At 36.3% G+C, this 13,114-nt stretch overlaps 1 protein-coding gene across 1 annotated transcript in view; it reads left to right on the top strand.

Moving 5' to 3' along the window:
- Nucleotides 1-1,820: 1,820 nt before the first annotated feature.
- The window catches only part of LOC107563040 (sorbin and SH3 domain-containing protein 1-like), a 32,033-nt gene continuing 20,739 nt past the window's right edge, over nt 1,821-13,114 (top strand). Inside the window, exons 1-8 of the mRNA XM_016247815.1 lie at nt 1,821-1,851; nt 1,966-2,082; nt 6,658-6,773; nt 7,963-8,110; nt 9,321-9,350; nt 9,428-9,524; nt 10,921-11,035; nt 12,848-12,931. Coding sequence (XP_016103301.1) covers nt 1,821-1,851; nt 1,966-2,082; nt 6,658-6,773; nt 7,963-8,110; nt 9,321-9,350; nt 9,428-9,524; nt 10,921-11,035; nt 12,848-12,931 — 738 coding nt within the window. The remainder of the gene's footprint in view (nt 1,852-1,965; nt 2,083-6,657; nt 6,774-7,962; nt 8,111-9,320; nt 9,351-9,427; nt 9,525-10,920; nt 11,036-12,847; nt 12,932-13,114) is intronic.

Genomic DNA, 13,114 nt, shown 5'->3' on the forward strand with positions numbered 1-13,114 from the left:
ATTTCCTATAGACAGCAACTGTAGGCTAAGTCAATGAGACAGAACATATCGCATAGAGACAGATGGCTAATGTTTACATTGGGATCCATTAGAAATGTTACAGGAATACCTGCAATTATCCAGGACCTCTGTAATATTTTGTATGTCTAAAGAAAGCTCTCGTTTGGCAAATAGTAATTAGTATCTAAAATACTAATCATTATCTAATTTGGCAGATAATTTTATCCAAAGCAACTTACTCATTTGTTACAGGGCAGAAACATGGAATATCCATTGGAGGGATATCCATTGGCAGCTACTGAAACACATACATTTTCATTGACCCATATTTTCTTACTCAGCCAATGTTCTGTAACAGGTCACTTTGTATCTTGTTTCAGTGTGAACCACAGACATCAGTTAGAGGGATTGTCAGTCTCCTCATGCATCAGCAGCACCCTCACGCACATATTAGTAGGATTGTTTGTAATGTTATTCTGGTTGGAATTTCACAATCGAGCCAATCGTATTGTTTTCAGATTTTAAATATTTACAGTGGGTATAGAAAAGAATCATCCCCTTTAAAATAATCTCATTTTGTTACTTTGCAGCCTGAAAGAAGATGGACATAGTTTGTTTTATCCAGCCTCATTTACTCAGTGCAACTTATATAACATTCAAGTGAAAGATGTAACACCAACATGTCAGAACCCCCCCCACCCCCCACCCCCACTCAAAGCCATTGAAATCAGGCCTAAATATACCAAGCAAGTCAAGCAAGCAATTTCAACAAATAGGCCAGGGTTTTTTTTTTGGGGGTGATCACTGCTCAAGTGTCATACTTTTCGCTAGGGCTGGGCAGCAGGACGATATATTGTGATAACACTTCTCAAATTGTAAAATAAGATTTTGGTTATATTGCCCACCCGTACTTTTTGCACCAGCTTTTTTGCAATTGTAGGAATGCTAAGGAACATATCTTTAAGGTGTTGTTGTTGAGTTGCCGAAATCTTGATTGCCAACCACTCAATATTCTTTGTTCTCTTTCCTGATGACTTGCCGAGCAACACTGTTCCCTGTCTCAGCATCTCCCTTAATCTCTGCTTTCATCCATTGTCATTTGCAGGGCTCTCCAGCAGAGGGCACAGGGAAATTTGATGCAGCCCCTGGTAAGCATGCCACATTTTCAGTATCTCCATCCAGTTTCTTGAGGTTACACCAGCCTTTAGTTACAATTAAATGGGCATGAATGAAACATGCAATACAAAACAATTACAACACCGATATTGAAAACAACTGAAATATATGATACCGTATGATATTGTTTAAGCCTCTTTTACACCGTTTAAGCTGTAACACCGTATTAAGTAATACATAAAAGACAGTAGCAAGGAATAATAGCTGTCTAATGTCTTGATGCAGGAGGCTCATGAGTAAGCAATCACAAACAGACTCTCTCTGTCTTCTTCTCTGGCTTGAGTCATTGTTGAATCAGTATTCTCACTGCCAGGCCCCCTATTTCCTTCCGTTCATCCATCTTTCCTTGATATTTGTGCCAACCTTCAGAGAACACTGTGATTACAATCTTCCAAGAACTTAAAAAGCCCTCCGGTCTCTATATGACCATTATTAGTGCTGCTGTTCTTAATAAAGTCTAACAATAACTCCGTAAAACTAGCTCAGTGGTTCTCAACAAGTGGGTCACAAAATGTCACAGAGGAGGTTAAAAACAATGATAGATGCAAGCTCTACTTAGTTTATTTTTTGGATGTATGTGTCTTGCAGCATGTCCACCCTGTCGGCGCACTGTATCTGCTGTGAGAGTAACACCTTTGAGAATCATGAAGAGTTCCCCTGATCTCATGCCCACTGGTAAGAGCAGCATTTGTAGTATTTGGGGGACTAACGTTCTGAGTAATATCAAATGAGTAATATAAAACTTTATTTAGTGCTTTGAAAGAATTTCTTTGCGCTATGTTTTTGCAGAGCTGGACCCTACCCGTGTTTGCAAGGGCAAGGGTGCTGTTACTTTGAGGGCCACACTAGTGCATATCGATGATGAGGACGGCACAAGCCAAGAGCTATCCAAGAACTCTGCCAAAAGTGAGTTGGAAATGTAGGATTTGTCAATAGGAGAGTGCTCTGAATATATTGCACAAAGCAGAACAGTGCCAGACTAATTGTTGTGTGCTGTCATAATGTTACTTATATGTTTGTAGTTGCAGATAATGTGCACTAAATGCTTTTATTTTTTACTGTACACCCATTAACTGGAAAGATTTCTGTTTACAGGAATGGTGTTTTCTTGAGTTTCCTCTTTTCCTATTACTGAAAAGGTCCATGTTATGTTATTTTAACAGTCAATGGACATGATGTGGTTAGTTGCTAAATTGCACAGCAAATTAGACAGATTTGTATTTTTTTGGAACATACACAGCATTGTCTGACAGTCAACTTCATTGCTTTCATTATCATTCTTAGTGATTTTAATAAAGCTAATCTCACCCGCAAACTGCCTAAATACAGCACATCACATGCCCCACCAGGGACAGCAATGTCCTGGACCATTGCTACACCGTTTTAAAGAATGCATACCACTCTGTCCCCCGAGTGTCTCTGGGACTCTCTGATCACTGTTTGGTTCATTTTCTACCAGCCTACAAGCAGAAACTTAAATCTGCTAAGGCTGTAGTAAAAACTGTAAAGATATGGACTAATGAAGCAGAATGGGATTTACAAGCCTGCTTTGACTGCACTGATTTGAGTGTTTTTGAGGCTGCAGCCAATGATCTGGATGAGCTCACTGACACCATGACATCCTACATCAGTTTCTGTGAGGACATGTGTGTTCCAACCAGGACTTATTTAAAATATAACAATGACAAACCTTGGTTCAGTGCAAAACTCAAACAGCTTCGCCAAGCCTTGTACAAACAGGCCAAATAAACACTGAATAGGGAGATAAGAGAAGCTACTCTGAAAAGCTGAAAAAACAGTTTTCAAGCAACGACCCTACATAAGTGTGGAAGGGCCTGAAAGCCATCACCAGCTACAAGACCCCATCCCCCAGTACTGTGGAGAATCAACTTTTAGCTGACAGTTTGAGTTTTTACTGTAGGTTCAAAAAGCCTGGTCTCACACCCCACACCCACTCTGACCATCTCACAACACAGCCATCAACACCCTCCCTCCCTCCCCCCTACTGCTTCTCAGCCTGCACTTAAGATCTGTGAAGATAATGTAGGCAAAGTCTTCAGGAAACAGAAGATAATGAAAGCCAAAGGCCCAGACAGTGTTTCTCCAGCTTGCCTTAAAGCCTGTGCTGTCCAGCTGTAATCCATCTTCACACTGATCTTCAGCAGATCACTGGAGTTCTGTGAAGTCCCCTCCTGCTTCAAGTCAAGTCAAGTCAAGTCACCTTTATTTATATAGCGATTTATACAATACAGATTGTGTCAAAGCAGCTTTACAGTGCCAAGTAGGAAAATAGTTTGTCAATAATGCAAGAGGACAATAACAAAGTAAAATTTTCAGCTAAAGTCAGTTCATAGATAATTCAGTGATGTCATCATCCAGTTCTGCTCTCTTCTAATAGTGTCTGTGCAATCAAGGCGACAATCTTGCCAGAAATTAAGTGTCTCCAACTAAGCAAGCTAAAGGCGACAGTGGCAAGGAACCAAAACTTCATCGGTGACAGAAATGGAGAAACATTTATGTTATGGGAAGTGTTCCCGTTTCCGGTTGACCTATTTAATGCAGCCTAATAATCCTTTAACGGATTTGAATTATAGAAGTGTGATAGTGTGTTATGTGTATGCCAGGTTAAAGAGATGAGTCTTTAATCTAGATTTAAACTGACAGAGTGTGTCTGCCTCCCGAACAACGCTAAGTAGATTGTTCCAGAATTTGGGCACTAAATAGGAAAAGAATCTGCCGCCAGCAGTTGATTTTGATATTCTAGGTATTATCAAATGGCCAGAGTTTTGAGATTGCAGCGGACGTGAAGGACTATAATGTGATATGAGCTCACTCAAGTACTGAGGAGCTAAACCATTCAGGGCTCTATAAGTAATTAGCCTGATTTTAAAATGTATACGATATTCAATAGGGAGCCAGTCCAGTGTTGACTGAACCGGGCTAATATGGTCATACTTCCTGGTTCTAGTAAGAACTCAAGCTGCTGCATTTTGGACCAGGTGGAGTTTGTTTATTAAGTGTGCAGAGCAACCACCCAATAAATCATTACTATAATCTAACCTTGAGGTCATGACTTAACGTTTCTGGATTTGACATTGAGAGCATAGGTCATAATTTAGATATATTTTTAAGATGGAAAAATGCGGTTTTACAAATGCTAGAAACATGGTTTTCAAAGGAAAGATTGCTGTCAAATAACACACCTAGGTTCCTAACTGATGATGAAGAATTGACAGAGCAGCCATCAATTGTTAGACAGTGTTCTAGGTTATTACATTTTGAGTTTTTTCAGAATTTAGCAGTAGGAAATTACTAGTCATCCATTTTTTATACCAACTATGCATTCCGTGAATTGGTATGTTTCGTCAGGCCGTGAAGAAATATAGAGCTGAGTATCATCAGCATAACAGTGAAAGCTAACACCATGTTTCCTGATGATATTTCCCAAGGGAAACATGTAAAGTATGAAAAGCAGTGGTCCTAGTACTGAGCCTTGTGGTACTCCATACTGTACTTGTGATCGATATGATACCTCTTCATTCGCTGTTATTGATGACGGTCAGATAAGTAAGATTTGAACCATGCCAATGCAATTCCACTAATGCCAACATAATTTTGTAGTCTAGTCAAAAGAATGTTGTGGTTGATAATGTCAAACACAGCACTAAGATCCAGTAGCACTAATAGAGAAATACAACCACGATCGGATGATAAGAGCAGGTCGTTTCTAACTCTGATGAGAGCAGTCTCAGTACTATGATACAGTCTAAATCCTGACTGGAAATCCTCTCAGAGACAATTTCTCTCTAAGAAGGAACATAGCTGGAAGCACCTATTTTAGTAGCTTAGATGGAATAGGGTCTAACATAAATGTTGGTTTTGTTGATTTGACAAGTTTATACAATTCTTCCTCTCCTATAGCAGAGAATGAGTGGAATTGTTCCTCAGGGGATCTATAGTGCAATGTCTGATGTGATACTGTAGCTGATGGCTGCATGGTTAGAATTTTATCTCTAATAGTATCGATCTTGGAAGTAAAGAAGTTCATAAAGTCATTACTGCTGTGCTGTTGGGAAATGTCTGCATCTGTTGATGCTTTATTTTTCGTTAATTTAGCCACTGTAAACGTTTGTTTTCTTCTAAAAGAGACGAAAAGTAAGCAGATCTAGCCGTTTTTAGAGCTTTTCTATAAGTAGAAGTACTTTCCCTCCATGCAATACAAAATACTTCTAGTTTTGTTTTCTTCCAGCTGCTCTCCATTTTTCGGGCTCCGAGTGTGCTTGTTATGCCATGGTGTCAGTCTGTTTTCCTTAATATTCTTTAAGCGTAAAGGAGCAACCGTATCTAAAGAAAAGAGAAAGTCCAGTCAGTCTTTGAGATCTGCTACTTCCTTTTATTGTTTTAGGTTATCTATATTTTCTTATCTCAAAATAGTTTGTGTATGTTTCTAAGTTTTCTTTTGTTGATTCTGCTTATGTATGATGTTGATTGTTTTGTAATCATGCTGTGGGAGTGGGGGACTGATTGAGCATGTCTTTTGTTTTTGTATATTTGTGTGTGTACATGTTTTGTATGGTTGTTTTGTTTATGATGTAATATTTTGTTTTTGTGTTTATAGGACCCCCTTGAAAATGAGATGTTACATCTCAAGGGGCTATCCTTTCAATAAATTCAAATTACCACCTGTCGTCTGTAATTAATTTTTTAATAACTAATTATTGCCTCTCTCTCAAGTTTTATGTAAATGCATAGATTTATATACATAAATAATGCACAAATATGTACGTAAATCTTCTGTTCCAGATGTTTACCACATTATTATTATTTCCCTTAGTCTTACTTATTTAAATGATCTTATGTTCTCAATGTCATATATGTATGTATGTATGTTTGTACCAAGAGCTCCTAAAAACCACAACAAATTCCTTGTGTGTTTGCACACACTTGGCGAATAAAGCTCATTCTGATTCTAATTCTGCTCAAATAACTTTCAGTGAACGTTCATATTTGCAGGGGATAATCAAAGATGTCTTTTGTTCACACCCACTTTGAGCTGTGGAAACGGGAACCTTCAGTGTTGGGACTATCCTGGCTAACTGCCAGCACTTGGGAGAGATGCCTTAATTGTTGTTGTGCCTGAATAAAAAGGCCATTGGAACAATCACTTCTTATAGTGGGTTCAATGGTCTCCTTGTTCTTCTGACAAAGTTCAGAGAATCGTTTTTTTCCAGTCATAAATTAGCTTCTCTGTGGATGAAGACTTTCTGTGGGGTTCAGTTCTGACAGATTCTGGCTGGTGATTCGTTTAATGGAAGATCAAGGAATTTGTTGTGGCATAAATTGTGGTTAACGCTGAAAACAAACAGGTTCACTGCCAAGTAGAGGCAGCTTTATTTCATGTTTATGCCTTTTTAGGTTTTATAAAGAGCCTTGGAGATTGCCTGATCCTTTAAGAATCCAAACTGTTTGGATTTGTTGCAGGTGGATGGCTTGGTGCGGTCAATGGAGATGCCACAGAAACAAGTCTGGCAGAGAAACGTGTAAACAACACCGGAGCTGATTTAAATTCAACTCAAGTCAATGAGACACCAAGAAAGGTGAGTCACCATGTCTGAACGTCATTCCTTTTTAGCAGTGCTTTGCTTTCTTGCAAAAATGCCAGAGATTGATATCAGTGCTAATTAAACAGCTTGATCCCAAGATCTCTGGAGACACTGAGGAACTCCTCAATCTTAAAATCATTTAAATGAGTGCACTGACTGAATGTTGTCAATATTTTACAAGCAAGATGACATTTCTAGTTTTTTTTTAAATCTATAATGGTGTAGATCCAAGGGGTTCAATTATGTATCCTTGAAGGTACACTAGGGAATTAGTGGAGAAGTTACATGAAAAAAGTATGTAATTTCTCACTATTAACAAATTTTTAACGAACTATTTGTTAAGCAAGTGTTATTGTTAACTAAAAATTTTACTGTTAAAATAATAAAAATGTTATTGGAAATATTACATTAAAAATTATATAAAACTATCACATTAAAAATGTAGAAATGCAACTAATTGAAAAAGTAAGTTGAATATGTTGAAGTACTAAAATTACTAAAACTTAAAAATAAATGAAAGCTAAGTAGACCACTGACAAAAGCACATAACAAAATGACTAAAACTTAAACAAAAATTAAAGGGATAGTTCACCCAAAATGTTACATTTTATTATCATTTAACCCTCATGTTGTTCCAAAACTGTATGAATTTCTTTCTTCTGTTGAACACAAAATAAGATACTTTGAAGAATGCTGGTAACCAAACAGTTGCTGGTAGCCATTGACTTGCGTAGTATTTTTTCCATACTATGAGAGTCAATGGCTACCACCAACTGATTGGAGGACTATCCCTTTAAAATGAAAACTGAACATATAAAATTTATTAATATTAGTCATTTTATGTGAATTATACAAATAAGTACTATAATATTATAAAAATACTACTGACTAAGCATTAAATAAATCTTAATAAAAGTAATTATAAAGTGGAATACTCCTGGTGTTGACTACCTCCTCAACACAGAAAGCAATTAATTAGAAGTAACCAAATAAGTGCTATCCTATGTTATCTGTCATTGTCTACAGCAGCATTGCAGAAGGATCTTTGCAACAATTGTTTGCTCGAGAGAGAAGTTTAGTGAAGCAAATTTCCCCCATGAGGAATCCTGGGAAATTAAAAGTTGTCTGTATTTCACAACCAGTATGTGACACTAGAGTGTCTGCTTTTGTGTGTTCTCCTCAGGTGAACTCACTTGTAAGTGAGGGTCAGTCTCAGCTCACGTCCTGCCTTGATCAGCTGAGTGCTATTACTTCATCAGCCAAAGTGTCCTCTTCATATCCCCCCACCAGCAGCGTCAACCCAACAATTGTCCTGCCGCAGCACAGCAGAGGTAAATAACAGCCTCTCAATACTTCAGGTGGGATCAAAAGTAAAAGTATCATGTGCATTAAAAAGCTAAATGCTTTCATGATATAGAAAGAGAAACGATATAGAATGATCTCTCCCTTGTGATTAGTTTGAGTTAAAATTACCATAAGACGTCTGCGATTTCATGTACTGGATAGGATCTCTGTAATTATTAGTTGGGAGTGTATGGTTATGGGAGTGGAGATTAAACATTTTGTATAAAATGTGAACTACTGTTCGAAATTTGGGCTCAGTATGATTCTTAAAAAAAAAAAAAATTCTATACAGCAGGGGGGACTCGTTGAATTCATAATAAAGATGCATCAGTCAGTGCCACGGGAAATGTAGTTATGGTATTCAACAATGGTCAAAATAAATGAGGAGAAGGTTTGCAAGAAAAACAGAAACATGTTTGATTCCAAAGGGATTAAAATCACAAAGTACATCTGTCAAATGCAAATATATCTGACCTTCTTAGGAAAAACAATTGCCGTTCAAATAGGGCTGTAGCCATGATTTATTCATTTAAACATGAAATCATTCAGTGATCCTTTTAAAGATTTTGTCCTAGATAAATATCAGCTGAAAGTACCAGGCCAGTGTGTATTTTATCTTGTGTTCTGGACGTTTATGATCTGAGTGTGTGTTTCAGAAGCTGTGGTGGAGCAGGGCAGTGGCACTAATCGGAGCCCTACCGTCAGCCAGAATAATGCTGGTCTCAAGTATTTGTTAAATAATCATCATTGAAATGCCTCCTTTCAGTAGATTGCGGTGATTTTTTTTTATTTGTACTGTAACTTTGAGGTCAATGGAAAATTCCAGCATCAAAAAAACACACCGCTGTGGTTATAGTGCCATCTACTGGTTGGATTAGTCTGGGGAAATAAAGTGGCCTTGTCTTGGCTGCTGTTTAGTTGATAATGGACTGCTATATATGTCACACTAATCCCTGTAATTTTCACCTAGTATATATTAGATATTTAGAATACCTCCCAAAGATGCTGCTTTAGAGCACAGGCTACACCAAGTAGAGCACAATAAGAAAAGAGGTTACAAACTACCTTAGGAATACATTTGAAATGTGAAATAAATATAATATATTGTAAGTTTCACAAAAATATGTCAGGTGTATTGCTTCATCGCTCAGTATTAAGTTTTATTTGTGCCTAATAAGTATTTTCTGACTTTTTCAGATGATAGGCCGTCATATTCTGGTGAGGATGGTAAGTGTTTTCGTTTTAATCCCGTGAGAGAAAATAAAAACTACACTATTCTTATTTAAAGGAAAGCTGTGTTTCAGTGCGGGCAGTCCCTCGTTCCAAGAGTGCTGTAGACATGGGGAGCTCCAGAGGACAGCTGCCTGTGCCAACACGCACATCTTCCCTAAAACCTCAGAGGTGAGCCGTGACACTATGAAACAAATAGAATGATTTCTGAAGGAGATTCTAGCACATTTATTGACTGATGTCCTGAAACTTTCGTATTATGGTGTGAATTCTTGCACCATGCTAGTGTTGCTCAACATAGAGATGATGACATTTCTTCACAAAACCTCAAAATGTGCAACATTGTATTTTAGCATTTGTCATGCTGCATTAACAAGCATGTGTTGGCTTAGGAGATGTTGCTGTTTGCTGTTAAAATTAATAATAGATACCCCTTTCTTTCAGTCATCAGTGTTCACTAGCAGAAAAGTCATTACCATAAAGTGTCTTTACCGTGAATCTTTGTAGATTACTTTCGGTTTGATATACATAAATTCAAATATATGAATTCAAAATCTAAATTAAAACTGGGGATAAACAAGGTTTTTAGCATTTTGACAGATTTTAAACACAAAACCATTTAATGACATTAAATGAATAAGACATTTTTAAGATTCTGCACTATTTGTGGAGAACATGAATCATCAAGATTTGCACAAATATAGAAATTCAGAAATTTATTGGATTTACACTTTTTTCAGGATTATTTGATGAATAGAAAGTCAGAAAGAACAATGTTTATTTTAAATATAAATCTTTTGTAATATTATAAATGTCTTTAATGCATTAAATTTATCAAAATAAAAAAGTAATGATGCTGAATAAAAAAAAAATCGTATTCATCCGATCCCAAACTTTTGAATGGTAATGCACAATAATGTTAAATATAGCATAATTATTAAATTATGGATATTTTTTAAATGTTTACATTTTCACTTGAATTATTGAACTAACGTTAAACTGTGCTTTGTTTATTTTTCTAGGTTAATGTTTATTCTTATTTCTTTTTAAAGTTAGTTTATTATGAACAAACATGAATTAATAGTATAAACAGTAGCACATTTATATACCTTTATATAAATAAACTGTTGCTATACTAGTGTTATACAGTATTATTGTTATAATATTTGTATAAATATATGTAATTTATTTATATCTATTCATATAAATGAACATAGATCACAATGCAGATTAATAAATTGTTAAAAAATTTATATTAATTGTTAGTTCATGGTACCTAGTACATAAAGTCTCAAAGATCTGAGATGTATTGTAAAGTACATTGTAATAATTTATAATGAAATATTGTGTTAAATTACAGTTATACAAAATAGGTAACTGAACCCATGTTGGTGTAGATTGGTTAGATGATTTAAGTGCTTATATGTATGTAATGTATGATGTGTTTTTAAAACATAAGCTGCATGTATGGGAACGTACAGCTAAAAATTGCCCTTGCTGGATGCCATGGTGACTCTCCACCTCCCTTGCTGTATGACTCCATCTCTCCCCCCATGCATCCCTGCAGGAATGAGTGGGAGCCCCCTGACAAGAAAGTAGACACCAGGAAGTACCGCGCTGAGCCCAAGAGCATATTTGAGTACGAGCCAGGAAAGTCCTCAGTGCTGAAGCTAGAGAGACCGGTATGATGCTCTTTATACATGCATGTTTGTTTACTGGTGATGGTGGTGCAGACCTGTGCATGCCGTTTGATGCTGCAAGAGCTGTATTCTGCCTGTTTCACTTACAAGGACAGCACACTCACAGCTGTGTCTTGGTAGTCTTATTAAGTGACCTCGGTAGGTGACTTGTATTGGCGACCCTTTTCAATGTTGTGATAGATAGCATATATATCTTGTGTGTTGATGCACACACTGTATCTTACAGTAACGTTAGAATATAGGAAGTAGGAGGACCCCTTACTCAAAAAGATCATCAATAAGTGACACTTGTAGTGTCCAGACTTAGTTAAGAATAGAGGCTCTTGCAGGGGCTTGTATGTGCCTGCAGTCTGGTCTTTTTAATGGAAGGTTTGTTACTATGACATGACTCATTCTGGGAGCTGCTGCTATTACATAATGTCTTTCTGATGACATACCGCTGTAATCGGTTTATTGTAGAAGTAAAGCAAAGCATGTTGGATCCTCGTCAATGAAACAGCTGAAGCAGAGAATGTGCGGGCTGCATTAGGTCTTTAGTTTTTTTCTCTCATTGTTAGGGAAAGTAATTAAAATGGCTCTAGGTCAGGTCCTATCTAGGGCAGAAGATAATGTGCTGCCTGTGTCTATTCATTTGATTTAGCTCTGCAGAAACAGTCCATCATTATTGTGAAAATTCTGTGTTGTGAAATATTTTAATTGCATTTAAATGATATATGTGCACTACCGTTCAAAAGTTTGGGGTTGATAACAATTTTAAATGTTTTTAAAGAAAATGTATTTGATGATATAGTAAAAACAGTAAATATCTAAAATGCTATTTTCTAAAGCTAATTTCAAGATATTTTAAAGATAATTTATTCCTGCAATGACATTACTCCAGTCTTCAGTGTCACATGATGCTTGACATGATCCTTATTCCTTTAAAAGGTATAAAGATTTCAATAGAAATATTTTGTAACATCATAAATGTTTTTACTGTCACTTTAGATCAATTGAATGTGTATTTGCTGAATAATAAAAAAAAAAACTTACTGACCCCAAACTTTTGAATGATAATGTTAAATTTAGCATTATTATTGTATTACAGATATTTTTTAAGAACAGCAAATATTTTTTTTACAACCATCAATGCAAAAATATTGATATTCATAGCAGAAGGATAAAATTAGCATTTTGAGTATGTGAATATGTTTATTCCCCTTATTCACTTGTCATACAGTGTAAAAGATTTCTCCCTAGCTCTAATGGATCCCTTTCCATCTAAAAAAAACTTACTGACCCCAAACTTTTGAATGATAATGTTAAATTTAGCATTATTATTGTATTACAGATATTTTTTAAGAACAGCAAATATTTTTTTTTACAACCATCAATGCAAAAATATTGATATTCATAGCAGAAGGATAAAATTAGCATTTTGAGTATGTGAATATGTTTATTCCCCTTATTCACTTGTCATACAGTGTAAAAGATTTCTCCCTAGCTCTAATGGATCCCTTTCCATCATCAGGACTTTGCCTTTATGAGATCTTTATTTCCTATTTCCTGTTCCTTTGACTGCTGAGATCAACCAGATGTTCTTGCAATAAGTCATCAAGCTGGAAACAAATCCAATTCATGTTTCCTCCACTCTCTCAGCCTGGAGCCTTTCTTACTGTCTGAGATTATGACATTAAGAGATAATTCATGTAACATCATCATTCAGTCTCCTTGTATATCTCATTCATATTCTGAGTCTTCCTCTCTCTCTCTCTTTCTCTTTGTCCTTCTTTCCTTGTTGCCATATTTCTGTAGACTCAGGACATAAGTCCAGAAGATGTAGATTTAGAGAATGAGCCTTGGTATAGGTTCTTTTCTGAAATGGAGTTTGGCAAAGCGGTAAGTTGGCAGTATTAAAGTGACCCATTTTTATTTTAAAAAACCTGCATGTCATCCCTTTTTTTTCGTACAGGACCCAAAATATTTTTGTCTGTCTATTCCATTCTTACGTCACTTCCTGTCTGCACTGACCATTCATATGTTTGTTCCTTATCCAGCCCATTGTAGTTGAGTGCAAAGCAA

Source organism: Sinocyclocheilus grahami, unplaced genomic scaffold (assembly GCF_001515645.1).
Source record: "Sinocyclocheilus grahami isolate Dianchi unplaced genomic scaffold, SAMN03320097.WGS_v1.1 scaffold855.1, whole genome shotgun sequence".
In the NCBI taxonomy this organism is placed as follows: Eukaryota; Metazoa; Chordata; class Actinopteri; order Cypriniformes; family Cyprinidae; genus Sinocyclocheilus; species Sinocyclocheilus grahami.